The sequence below is a fragment of the Castor canadensis genome, chromosome 6 (assembly GCF_047511655.1).
Source record: "Castor canadensis chromosome 6, mCasCan1.hap1v2, whole genome shotgun sequence".
Classification (NCBI taxonomy): Eukaryota; Metazoa; Chordata; class Mammalia; order Rodentia; family Castoridae; genus Castor; species Castor canadensis.
The window spans coordinates 127717550-127731194 of NC_133391.1; the positions used below are offsets into that span (position 1 = coordinate 127717550).

Below are 13645 nucleotides of genomic sequence, written 5' to 3' on the forward strand. Positions count from 1 at the left end.
TCAACTGGCAAGGTTGGGAAAACCTTTCCCAGCTCTTTGAGACGTGCTGCCACCACCTGGGCAATAGGCAATTTTGAAGAGGAATTTTAGCTATTAGCAGTTAAAAACAATTAGACTCAGAAAACACACTTTCATTTTATGAAATAAGTCCTTTTGCCAAGCCTTTGAACATTACAAACAAGGAAGGATTTTGGCAAGATGTGTTTAGAATCCTGCTTTACTCTTTAAGTCTCTGGTTCCTTACCTGTAAAATGGGTATAAGAACCTAATACTGAGGGGTTATTTGGTCTTAGGATTAGTGGTAACATCTGAGAAGCTCAGTACCTGTTACATACAAAACAGTAATCTGCTTTAAAAATTATTATTCTTCAGCATGAACTTTAAATAAACTAAAACCAGATTATTTCTTAATGTCACATACGTATGTCTACTTAGAAATGTATTTGTATTTTCAATGGAAGGGAAAAAAAAACTAATGAAAACTCAGAAAGAAACCAATTCCATCAAAATAAATAAGTGAAGGTAATGTAGAGAAGTTTGTACATGTGCAGGTGAGCAGTGTGTCCAAAGTTTTTAATCAAGAGTAATTATTATAATAGAATCTTATTCAAGTTTCACTTGTTTACAATTTGGAAATGGGTGAAAGTGAAATGTAACTTTGTACTTTTCAAGGGAAAAGAACTTTAAAGCAAACAGTGACACAACTTTGTCAGGCACGGAGGCTCCCTTACAAAACACAACTGCAGTAGAATACTCAAGCGCTGATTGGGCTGCCAGTATGATATGCTACACAGAAACTACTCAAAGGCAGATAGTGTAGGGTAGGATAATAGTGTAAGGTTTACTACTTTGCTTAAATTACACGAATAGTATTTCTTAAAGATAAAGGAGAACTTATTTCCTTGTTATTTAAAAATGGTATTCTGAAAGACCTCGGAGAGAGAATAAAAACCAGGTTACTGATCTTTTCAGAGTAAAACAGAAGATTGGCAATGGTGTTTCTACCAAACACTTTACCATATTGCTGTTGTACAGTCCAATTTATGGACTGTAAAGCTGAAAGGTCATTAGCAATCACCTAGGATGCTTTCTACATATACAAGAGGGAACAGGCTCAGAGTGCATTATCAAAGTAAGAGTATAGAGATCAGTACTGAGACTCAAAAGCTAAGACGCCTCACTATCTCAAGTAGTCCAGTGTGGGGACCAATCTTACCTGTTGTTAAGGCAATGCAGATTGCAGTAAGGAGCTTCACTGTGACAACCCCTATGCTGCTCTTGGGCTTGCTGCCTTTCTTGTAAACTAGAACTCAGACCAGCAATTAGTTGTAAAGTCATGGTCTGGATTACAGCCAAAGCACTACCAAAGCTTCCTCCTTATGCACCTTTTCTTTGTGCCCCACATTCCTGTACCTTTAACCAGAGATGTAGCAGTGCAGTTTCCTGGGAAAACTGTCTATCCAAGATTAAAATAAAACACCCACACATTGGCCTCTGGAGTGTGAAAGACATTAAAAGAATAAACTCTGACCCTAATCCTGGATTCACTATTTGGGCAAGTCTTAAGAAATCAGAGCTAACTCTAGCAAGTAAAATTTTCAGTAACACAATCCAGTTATGAGTCTGCTTGTTCTGGCTACTTCAGGTATAGGCTAGGTCTAAATCATCATCCAGGTTTTCAAAAAAGAATGAGTAAGAAAACAAATTCTGGTACTACAACATACAAACATTTTAACATACGCCCAGCAAGCAATATTTTAGATCGTTAGATTACCTGCCAAAAGTCTGTTCCTTGGTAAATATAATAGTTACTGTTGTTATACCTAAACTAGTTGTACATGCCTGAGCTTGCTCCTCACAGAGAACATTCTATACTCTCAAGAATAAAAACTTGCTTTATTTGGCGCACAAGAGTGCAGAGGTCTTGCGACATTTGCCAGAAGTAGTCAAACAGTGCAAGCAACTGAGTACAGGCAATCACAAAATGTGTGCACCAACCAAACCGGAGCTAATTTTTCAGTTCCTGTCGATTAGAAGACACTATGAACTCGTTCTTTCAGCTTGTTGATTTCTGCAGCCCTCTACGTGTGGACTGAAAGAACAAGGTCCTCGGTGGGAACCCTACGCCCTATTTCTTTATCAAGTCTACTTTGGGCAAGTGTCGTTCACTCTTTCGTGAAATGAGTTAGGCTCTTAAGTGAAACACAAACCACCACAAAAAGCCCTTTTCCCACAGCATGACAACAGGTCCCCCCGGTCAACTAGGTTCGGCAGATCCGGCCCAGCCGCAAGAAGGGCAAGGGTGAGGTCGCCATGGTCCTTCCAGGTGGCCATGTGGCCTTGCCTTCACTTGGGGCAGTTCATGAGGACCGCCTCCTTTCTAGCTGAGGTTCCCTGGCCTGAGATCCCCGCGGCCAAAGTCGTCACCTAGCGGGACCCCACAAGGTGTGCGGCTCCAGCAGAGGACGGGAGCGAAGCCCAGCAGTCTCAGGGCCTCTCCCGAGGCCGCCCCACGCCCTCCCACTTTGTCCCCAGCCTGGGACTCCGACCGCAGGAGCACGGCCACAATGCCCAGCCCCCGCGGCCTCACCTGCTGCTCCCCGGAACTTTCCGCGTCGCCCCCGCCCTCGCCCTCGCCCTCGCCCCCGCCCCCAGCGTGCTCGCAGCCGGGCCCCGGACCTACATCAATGGCGCAGCCGGAAGCTGGCCTCTCGACTTCCTCACACCCTGTCGGAGCCCGGCCCGGCCGGACGGTGGGCGGGGCGTGACGGCCGCAGCTTCCTCCTGCCTGCTTCCGGTCCGGCGGTGAGTTGGGAGTGGGAGTCGGACCCCTGGGGCATAGGAGAGGCTGGTGATGGCTGCGGCCCCGGGTTGCCTGCGCTCATCCGAAGCGAGCGTGCGGGCGGACGGGTGTGGCGGGTGGCGCCGTGCTTCCGGGCCTCGGCTCTGCGAGCCCTGCCGGCCCGCGCTCGCCGAGGCCGGGGCGGGAGCGAGTGTGGCTGCCCCGGGCGGGCGTGCAGGAAGAGGGAGCCGGAGGAGTTGGCCCTGAGCAAATGGGGAAACCAGGGTGAGGCTGGAGGCCTGGCCCTCGGCCCAGCCCAAGGAGCCCCGCTGGCGTTTTTGACGGAAAAGAGCGTATCTGTTTTTGAAAGTGAGTGAGGCTGGAGTCCTGGCGAGGAGCGAGGGGCCCGCCGCATGGGCGGGCTGGGGACCAACCGTCTCTCCTTCCTTTGCCATAAAGCAGGTCCTTCGCTCCCGCTCTACTCCTTTTTGCAAAGTTCTTTTGCTTATCTCTCTGGCCCTTCCATTAGTTCATTCTTGGGCTGGAGAAGACTCGATCTCCAGAGACCCTGTTTACAGTGTGACTGGGGACGTTGAGAACTGGGGCTGGGGTGGATAAGATCTAAGGCACTTTCATTTGTCTTCAGTTGAAGATAGGAAGAAACCCTAGGAACCCAGTGGTAGCTTGCTTGAGGTGATGCGAATGTCGGGTAATGTATCATTTGTTTTGGTTGTCGTCTTGTTTCCGTAGAAAGGACACGAATGTACAATAGACAACACAGCCTTTAAGGAGTCAGGCTAGGTATTTGCTTTTGTAATTTATACCTAGTTGAATGAGTAAATGAATGGCAACTTTAAAAAAAATATAAAACGTTCAAGTTCTATGGATATGATATGCATAACCGGTGAGCCAGCTTGTTTTTATAAGTCAAGTAGCATTTAGTAAAACACATAATTTCCATTGATGAGGATTTACTTTATTTTGCTGCTGTGGTTGAACTCAGGGCATTCTGCTTCCTAGGCAGGTACTCTATCACTTGAGCCATGCCCCAGTCCTTTTTTGCTTTAGTCATTTTTTAGGTAGGGTCTTGAGTGTTTTTTGCTGGTCTTGGACCCGGATCCTCCTACGTAGGCCTCACAGTAGCTGGGAGTACAGGTGTGTACCACCATTACTGTTTTGTTTGTTGAGATGGGAGTCTTCTGACTTTTTTGGCCAGACTGGCCTTGAACCATGATCATCCCGATCTCTGCCTCCCGAGTAGCTGGGATTGTAGGCACATGCCACTATACCCTGCTGTGATTAGGATTTTATTGCAGGGCATTTGCAGTTGTGGTAAACTCAAATGGGAAGAAATAGGTCTTAAAAACTTAGAGTTGACAGGCAATTTTATATATCATTTATATGTTCCATATGGAGAATTTAGAATTTTTCCATTTAACATTTTGTTACAATTCTGAAAGTTGTGACTTAAGTGTTTTTTCTTTTTAATTCAACCACTATATAGAATTTAAACCTCTCAGAAGTGTATGATAGAACTAAAGAAGAGGACACCAACCAAGGGTCATCTGAAATTGTGATTGGCTCACTGATAATCCCAGGACAAAATTAGAGATCACTACTCAAGCATAAGGTAGAGGATTTTTTACATCCCACCTGAAATTTTAAGTCACTGTTTGCACCCATTCCCTGTCCAGGTATTCTAATTCCATTAACGTCTGAGTAGGGTTCGACACAAACAGGAAAGGTAAGAAAGCCCTCTTCTGGGGCAAAATAGAAAATGCTGCTTAAGTCCACAACATTCTTGTTTGCCAGATAACTTTCCCTTATCAACTCAAAAGGAACAAAATGCATGGCACTTGTCATGGCTGCTTTTCTCATTGATCAAACTATATTTATTGCAGCAGGGATCCTCAAAGCTGAAAGGGCAAAAAATGGCACATTACTTTTGCTTATGCCTCTTGGCTTGTGAATGTGGATAGCATGGCTTTCTTACACTCTTTTTTTTCCATTCCTGGAAATAGCCATCCATCACCCTCCTTTTTCTGAGAGCATTTCTCGTAATCTGTGGCTTGTCCTTTTCAAACATGAAATTTGATTTGTACTTTTGTTAATTAGTACTTGGTAGTACTAAGGGTATGTCAACAAGTGACACAGGATTCAGCTGTTTCCTGAAATTAATGTATCAGATTCAAGATCTTTGTAAAAGTTTGGTAAGTAAAATTTGTCTTGAATATAGAAAGCATGTGAAAACACATAGTCCTTATGACACAGTCCTAGTGGTTTTTACTTTTCTATAAATTTTCATCTTTTAAGTGTCACTATTCTGGTTGTCCTAGCTAAATTATTTTTTCCTAACTGGAGCTATTAGCACTGATTACTACTAATTAATGCTTAAAAACTAACAAGTGATAATAGAATTCAGAGCTAACTATGTAATAAAATTTTCAGAATTCGATTAACCATGTAGTCTTTGTCCTGTTGTCCCTTTGCCTCCCCAGTTTCCTAAGGCTGCTACAAAGATGTTTGACATAAAGGCTTGGGCTGAGTATGTTGTGGAATGGGCTGCAAAGGACCCATATGGCTTCCTTACAACAGTTATTTTGGCCCTCACTCCACTGTTCCTAGCAAGTGCCGTACTGTCCTGGAAATTGGCCAAGATGATTGAAGCCAGGGAGAAGGAACAAAAGAAGAAACAAAAACGTCAAGAAAATATTGCAAAAGCTAAACGACTAAAAAAGGATTGAAAGAATGAACAGGATCTGCAACCAGAGAAGAATCATTTGGAAAATCAAACAGCTTTGGAAGGACTCACTAAGGTCTTTGGATTTCACAATAGGATTACTTAGTAAATTAAATCTGACAATGTGGAAGAATCATTTCAGTTCTGACCTCAATACTGTAATAACCTTTAGGCTTGAGTATAAAAGTTTGTTGGTATCTGTTGGCAGTTATTTTAAATTATCATCATATAGGTGAAACATCCCCAATTTGAAAATTCAAAACCCAAAATGCTCCAAAATCAGAAATTTTTGTGTACAAACATGATGTCACAAGTGGAAAATTCCACACATGACCTCATCATGAGTTGCAGTCGAAACACAGGTGCACTGATAATACTGTATGAATTTTGTGTTTGGACTTGGCTGCCATTCTCAAGCTGTATCATTATGTATATGCAAACATTCCAAAATCTGAAAAAAATTTGAAATGCTTCTGGTCCCAAGCATTTCAGATAAGGGATACTCAACCTGTAGCACGTATTCTTTATAACTGCATCTTATATATTGAAATGAAACATCCTTTGGAGAAAAAGTACTTTTGATTATAAACTCTACTCGAATAGTGATTTAAAATGGAACAGAATCCTTTGTCCTCTTCTGGACAAAGGATATTAAGAATGTATAATTCAGAATTGCTCTCTCTGAGGTGAAAAGTTTGCTTTTGCTTAAGAGATACAGTATATTAATCACATCTTTTATCATTACTGCTTATTGGAATGGAATAATTTCTGTTTTTCTCCAAGCAAAATGATACTAATCAATGAGTACATCTGTTTTCTGCATTTTTCCTACATTAGTCTTTGAGTCAACTGGTAATTATGAAGACACTCTGCATTTTCCAACTTAATTTTTATAAAGATTTCTCTTGAATATCTTGAATCTCTTGAATATGTAAAATGCCACCTACTGGATATAACAATTTTCGTACTTCTGAACACTGCCATTTTCTTAGATGGGTTGTTGAGAAAAGTAATAGTATGATTTAAAGCTTGCAGTAAAAATGCCAAATGCTGTAATACCCTGGAATCAATTTTTTTCTCGAGCTAACTAGAACTCTGAAATAGTCATCAAAAAATTTGCTGATTATATAGATAATACTTTTGTTTTAATTCTGTTCTTTGTTTTTATCTTGTGGTAGTGATACCATATTTTTGATGAAACAGGTTTCAGGTGAAAATTAAAAATTCAGATTTCTTTTGAAGAATTCCTAAGGAGTTAAGTCATACTTCTTAAGTGGTAAAGAAAGTCTTAAATTTTGAAAAAAAAAAAAAATGATGGGTGTAGTAGTGATTGCACAAACTAGATGAAATGACTGTGCTATAATTAGAAATACAGAGCTAAAGAATCAGTTTAGTAAAACTGGAACTTTTGACTGTTAAACATGACTTTTCTTAATGCATGGTCCAGTAATTTTATTCACTGCAGTATTTTAATAGCTTATTAATGTTTTCTGCACCTCAGACAATGAATTCTAAGTTACAGTAATTGTATAGAAGCTCTAATTTAAAAATGAAACTAGATACTGAAATAAATTTGATACTTTTTTATAAAGAGTTTTGGCTTTTTGGGGGGGAGGAGAGTGATTATTTAAGTTAGGTTTGTAATGTAAGAATTTTCAAAGGCTTATGAATTTTAGTTATAGCTAAACATACTTGTAAATTTAGGAGAGTTTCTCAAATTTGAGAACCTAAGGACTCCTGAGAATGTTTATGGACTAGTTGGAACAGCACTGAATGCTGTTATTTTTAGGCTAGCAGTTCTTGCTTTGTGCCAGTGTAATCAACCTATTGCAACTCTAGGAACTGAAATAGGAAGTAATTCAGTGTTTAGTTTTAAGTTGGTTATTCAGGTGATCTATGATGTACTTTTTATATTATCACTGAAATTAAAATTTATATAGAATTACTGGCCCTGATGAGTCTGCATAGGCCTCTTTTTTTTTTCCTTCTCTTTTGGCTGTGCTGGGTTTGAACTCAGGACTTACTTGAGAGGCAGGTGCTCTACCACTAGAGCTACTCTGCTGACCATTTTTGCATTGGTTATTTTTGAATAGGATCTTGCTTTATTCCCAGGCTGGCCTGGACCATGATCCTCTTATTTGTACTTCCTACTATAGTTGAATGACAGGTGCACGCCACTGCACTCAGCCATTAGTTGAGATGGAGTCTCATATTTTTTGCCTGGCTGGCCTCCAATCTTGATCCTCCCAATCTCTACTTCCCAAGTAGCTAGTATTACAGATTTGAGCCACTTCACCTGGCCTTTTTTGAAGTAGGACCTCCTATAGGCTAGTCTGGTCTCAAACACAAAATCTTCCTTCCTGTGCCTCAAAATGGTGTGATTTTAGACATGCATCACCATACCTGGCTTGCAGAACCTATTTTAAAAGAAGCTAGGCTAAGATATATCTAAACTTTGTTTGTGTGTCTGTAGTCAAGTTATTCATGGAAAGAATTTATGCATATATATGTATATATATATATGTTTTGTATATGGCTACATTTTAGAATTGGAGTAAAAGTACTGAAACAGGATATAAGTCTGAGTTATCTCATAAAGCTGTGGTTTCATTGGTTCTGTTGCCAACATTTATAGAGTACTTCTAGGGACATGAGATCAGCAAAGTGTGTGTGTGTGTGTGTGTGTGTTTCAGGGGTACAAAGTAGAGAATGCTGTGAGGCTGAAGATTCTTCAGAAAAGTCCATCTTAACAAGTAGACTATTGAAAGAATCCCATTTACTTATTACCCAGAATACTTCTCTCTTAAGCCAATAGTGTTCATGGTACTACTACTGCTATCAGATGTGTAAGGGCATTTTTTACTTACATTTCTTTGTAGTAAGTAAGCTTTTGATTCTACTTAGGAATGGTTTCTTTTATGTTTGTTTCTGGTTATAGTATCATTCTGACATCTAGAATAAATATAAAAGACAAATTCTGCATTCCTCAAACATTAAAAGAGATTCCATTATCAGATTCCAAAAGTTTTGGAAACAAGTAGAACTTGGACTTTTCTTTTCTGCATGATCTCTTGAAGTCTTAATTTAATTTTGCTACAGACTCTTCCTTCATGTTCCACCCCTGCCCCTTCTTCCCCCAGGAATACAAACAGCTTAAAAAACCTACTCTAAATAAATCCAGATTATATTTTAAATAGCGTGGTTCATTAAAAAACATCAATGCGGTGATATTGATTGATGGTTAATTAAGAACTAAATGACAGAAAATCTGTTAGTAAAAGTAAGAATGGAAAAGGATTATTTCCTTCATTTTTGTTGTTTTTTAACTTCAGATATCTAAGGCACAGCTAAGTTATGTGGTTAAACTCTTGAACCAGAAACATTTTTTTTTTGCATTTTAGAAGCAGCATATTAAGCTCATTATTGTGAAAACCAAAAGTAGGCTATATGGATGTAAGTAGAGATGCAGGAAGCCAGGAAGGATTTAGCTCTAAGTGTATACATAAGGTATGTATGATACCCTTTGATTACATTAAGAAGAACATTTTACTTTGAGTGTAAAATTTTTTTAAAAATAGGTTTGAAGTCTGTCTTGGAAAGATACATTTTCATAATAAAAAACTTGGAAGTGGCCAAAATAATAGCTATTTTAAAAATGAAATATGGTGGATAAGCTAATATTTTAATTCTGCTTCTCATGTATCTGCTCTTAAGGCTAGGGTTTTTTTTCCCAAAATTGTTTAGAGAGGCAGATCTTAAGGACTGGTGGTGTGGCTCAAGTGGTAGAATACCTGCTTTGTAAGTGTGAAGCCCTGATAAACCCCATTCCCACCAAATGTTTATATACATAATACAGAAATAAATAATAAATAGGGTAAATCTTGATTAGGCCAAGATTATAGATGATTTTTTATGTAGGTCATTTAGTCTGTTCAGGCAACCAGTTGCCCTACTCCATGCCATTGTGGAGGAAAGGAGCATGTATGGATTATAAACTTCATCCACACCCTCAAAATTGTCTTGACGGTGCATGCTCTACTATTAACAGTGGCTAGTACGACCATCCTACTGTAATATAAGGCACTTTCCCACAAAGATTCTAAGCTAAGATTTTCTTATTCTGCTTATGTAAAAAACAGGTATTTTGAAATGAAAACTAAAAATTAATGTAAATTCTGCTGTATGCTAAGATTACTTAAAAACAAACTACATGGCAAACATTGCAAAAGATAGAGATAGAATGCAATAATAAGCCAATAGGAATTTGGCAGAAACATTCTAGTGTGCTAAAACATTTACAATTTTCCCTATAATCCAGTATTTAAGAGCATCTTAATCTCAATTCATAACCCAATACTACAAACTATACCTCCTTTTATATTACCTACTGGCTAGTTCCTTTTATGTCTCTGATAAAATGTAGAGTCACTTTGTAATGTGACAACTTTTTTTTTTGGCAGTACTGGAGTTTGAACTCAGATCACGCAGACACTCCATCATATGCACCACATCCCCAGCCCTACAGTGTTTAACTTGGTATTAGCAGGGCTGCTGAAATACTGAATTATCATCTACGGGCTTTTTTGTCAATATGTTATGCTCATTTTGTCATTTGATCACTTATATAAATGCTTCATAAAAGTTACATTTTTCTATAGTATTTCTTTGGCAATTATAGTTTTTGCCTGCTATTAAGTAAAAAATTAAAATCAGTATGTGATTTTAAGAATTCATGCTTAGCCAAGGATTTCCTTATATTTTTCAGAGCATAAAAATGTGCTTATTGAGCACCTGTTATATGCTGAACACTGAGAAAAACTATATTAAAATAATAACAAAACTCAAAACGTTCACTCCAGGAGATATATATGACCTTTTAAATGTACTTTTGTATATAATTTGTGTGATCGATCTACATTTTTTTCCATATGAAGGCCACTGACTCTCAAATACTGCTTTTGAGAACTCATCCCTGTTTTCTTTTCCAAAGTAATTCTCGTTCTCATGGAATTCCAGTTATTCCATTTCTGTCTTTACTTTCCTCTCACATTTACAAGATGGATTATCTCTTACTAGTCCTAATTTTTCTCTTAAAACTCCAGCCACTGTTCTACCATAAGCTACTTTTGTGCCACCTTATCATGATCTTTATGGTTTTTTTTCTTATCTAAATTTTCTTTATGTTTTATCCAAGTTCATGTTTGTTGTTAGTCTTTTGGAATCTTATAGGGTACTTCTCCAGAAATAAGAACCTCTTCTTTTATATTTCATCATTTGAGAGCTCACTATTTACCCTTATTCTACAAAGTGTGTGTGTGTGTGTGTGTGTGATTCCTAAGTGAGCCTAAGGATCCTGCATGTACTAAGCATTGATAGCTGCATGACATACCTCAAGTTAGTAATGTAAGGAAGGAAAACAATTTGAGCAAATTCATAAACAGAATGAGGACTAAATCAAGTCTAGGATTTAAGTTTAAAAGCATTTACACTTCTACAGCTCATAATCTCACATTAGACATACTGAAGATGAACTCTTAAGCTTAATGAAATACATGGCTAGTGTACATTCAGAAAATACAAAGAAATTATTTTTATTTCTTAAAATAGTGATATCCATGTAAATGAAATGATTTTTAACATAGTTCATTCACTGATTATGTCTCTTGCCATCTTGTGGCATCCAGGATCCTGGCTGAAAGGTTTTACCAGTGCTAGTAGGAGCCACTGAGGGTTCTTCCTTTCCAAAGAAGGGAGCAGAGGCATGCCCTTTGATCTCAGTTTGAATAGGTGGAAGCAAAAGTTCTCCCTTGGTCTCTTCACTGAGGAGTTTTTCATCAAAATCTTTGCTTTTTATTTTCATTTCTTCTCTATATTTTTCATTCTTCAGTATTTCCTGCACAAATAAATAAATAGAACAAATTATTAAATTTTTAGTCTAAAAAAGGTTTTATGAAAGTAAAAGTAAAAATATGTACATGATAACTTGCTTTACATTTAAATGTAGGTAATGTACAGTATAAGTTAGAAAATATTTGATTATATATTAGTGTAAAAATGTTCCTCATTTTGTTACACTAGAACGACAGAATAGAAATATTTACTACTCCAAAGTGAAAGAAACTATTTGAGAAGAAATATTACACAAGAGCATTAGATCACTCTATGAAAGATTTTCTAGGCTTAACAACATATTTTGCCTTAAAGCTCATCATCAGTGATCACTTTTCCAATGCAGAGGAAGACCCTGGGATAGTCTCAGAAAGGTTCTCCTGCCTGCCACTCTGTTCCACTATGGGAATTAAGGCGCAAATGCTAATGCCACTCTCCCATGTGCCAGATCCAAGCCTTACAGATTTCCCTTTATCTAGAATGTCTGATGGAGGAGGAGAAGAATGAAATCAAGAGTTCAGCATGCCATAGAAACTAGTTCCAGAGAGGCATTTTGCTACTGGAAATGCTTTCTCAAAGTAGTGCAAATAATTTATTCAGTGAGGTTGTTTTTCAGATTTGCTCTTCTGTCTAGGAACTGTACTAAAGATGACAATGAATCTATTTTATTACTGTATTTAATTGAATACAAGACTGCCACTTTTAAGTGCATTTTTTTTTAGCATGCCACTAAAAAAAAAAGGCAATTAATGGCTGTGGAGTGGCTCAAGTGGTAGAGTGCCTGCCTAGCAAGTGTGAGGTCCTGAGTTCAAACCCCAATACCACTTAAAAAGATAAATAAAATTATATAAGTCATCTTTAAAAAAAGGCAATTAAATTCCTTCAGGTTCTGGAGTAAGATGGTGAATAGTCATTGAACTCAGAGTGGGAAGAGTCATGGCAACAAAGAAATTATATTCTAAGGACAGAAAAGCACCAGGAATCAAGAAAGGTGGATGGACAAGCTAAAAAGCACAGAGAAGCAGAAAGGCAACTCAGAGAAAGTTACAAAGCAGTTCAGAATTCCAACCCTGGCTTCCGTGGGGGACAGAACCCAACTCCATAAGCATGTGTAAGCCTGGAGAGTGCAGTTCAAGCCACAGAAACACAGTTCTTACAAGCTTTAAATCCTGTATGGGGATTTGGTCTGAAAGTGACTTCTGCATGACAACCTAGCTTTAGACAAGAAGTCCATTGCTTTATCTGTCATCTTTCAGAGAAATAACCAAAAGGCATCTTCATAAGGAGCCTATAGTTAGGGACTAAACTACTCTGGGGATTAGAAAAAGGTGTAACAATTAAAATCTAGGGCTCCTGGGGGGAAATCCTACTGTATTGAGTAGGTGAGACAACCACAAGAGAGTAGTGTAGAAGGGGGATTTGGCCCTGAACCCCTGAGAAATTCAAGTAATGGAGAGCAGGCTGTGAAGGGCACAGTGGTTAGTGGCCTGATCATCTGTAGCAAGGAGCAAGACTAGGGCCAGATCTGAGAGCACCAAGACTGAGACTGATGGGTTGCTCAGTTTCTGTGTCCCTCTGCCCCTAGGATAGAATTCAATGGGCTGAAGTTATGGAAACAGCCAAGATGCCCCACCACTGACGAATGGATTAAGAAAATGTGGTATCTATACACAATGGAATTCTATGCAGCCATGAAGAAGAACGAAATGTTATTCGCTGGTAAATGGATGGAATTGGAGAACATCATTCTGAGTGAGGTTAGCCTGGCCCAAAAGACCAAAAATCGTATGTTCTCCCTCATATGTGGACATTAGATCAAGGGCAAACACAACAATGGGATTGGACTTTGAGCACATGATAAAAGCTTTAGCACACAAGGGAGGGGTGAGGATAGGTAAGACACCTAAAAAATTAGTTAGCATTTGTTGCCCTTAACGCAGAGAAACTAAAGCAGATACCTTAAAAGCAACTGAGGCCAATAGGAGAAGGGGACCAGGAACTAGAGAAAAGGTGAGATCAAAAAGAATTAACCTAGAAGGTAACACACACAGGAAATTAATGTGAGTAAACTCCCTGTATAGCTATCCTTATCTCAACCAACAAAACCCTTGTTCCTTCCTATTATGGCTTATACTCTCTCTACAACAAAATTAGAAATAAGGGCAAAATAGTTTCTGCTGGGTATTGAGGGGGTGGGGGGTAAAGGGAGGGGGTGGGGGCAGGGGGGAGAAATG

At 38.8% G+C, this 13645-nt stretch overlaps 2 protein-coding genes across 7 annotated transcripts in view; one reads left to right on the forward strand and one right to left on the reverse strand.

Annotated features, from left to right (window-relative positions):
* Positions 1 to 3317: 3317 nt before the first annotated feature.
* Smim15 (small integral membrane protein 15) lies at positions 3318 to 7467 on the forward strand. Of its 6 annotated transcripts, XM_074077435.1 has the most exons (4): positions 3319 to 3491; positions 4287 to 4526; positions 4898 to 4992; positions 5281 to 7467. In XM_074077435.1, the coding sequence occupies exons 3-4, from the start codon at positions 4918 to 4920 to the stop codon at positions 5524 to 5526; spliced, it is 321 nt and encodes a 106-aa protein (XP_073933536.1). In that variant the 5' UTR covers positions 3319 to 3491; positions 4287 to 4526; positions 4898 to 4917; the 3' UTR covers positions 5527 to 7467. The 6 variants fall into 6 exon arrangements, with proteins under 6 accessions (XP_020016110.1, XP_073933536.1, XP_020016104.1 ...); XM_020160515.2 differs by having other exon boundaries at positions 4287 to 4992; XM_074077437.1 differs by lacking the exon at positions 4898 to 4992 and having other exon boundaries at positions 4477 to 4526.
* Positions 7468 to 11084: 3617 nt separating this feature from the next.
* Ndufaf2 (NADH:ubiquinone oxidoreductase complex assembly factor 2) overlaps positions 11085 to 13645 on the reverse strand; it is a 181408-nt gene continuing 178847 nt past the window's right edge. Inside the window, exon 4 of the mRNA XM_074077434.1 lies at positions 11085 to 11415. Coding sequence (XP_073933535.1) covers positions 11170 to 11415 — 246 coding nt within the window. The 3' untranslated portion in view covers positions 11085 to 11169. The remainder of the gene's footprint in view (positions 11416 to 13645) is intronic.

Coding starts and splice junctions, on each gene's coding strand:
- Smim15 (XM_020160515.2), top strand. CDS start 4,918: ATGTCAACAAGTGACACAGGATTCAGCTGTTTCCTGAAATTAATGTAT. Junction 4,993..5,280: donor AAGATCTTTGTAAAAGTTTG/GTAAGTAAAATT, acceptor TTGCCTCCCCAG/TTTCCTAAGGCTGCTACAAA.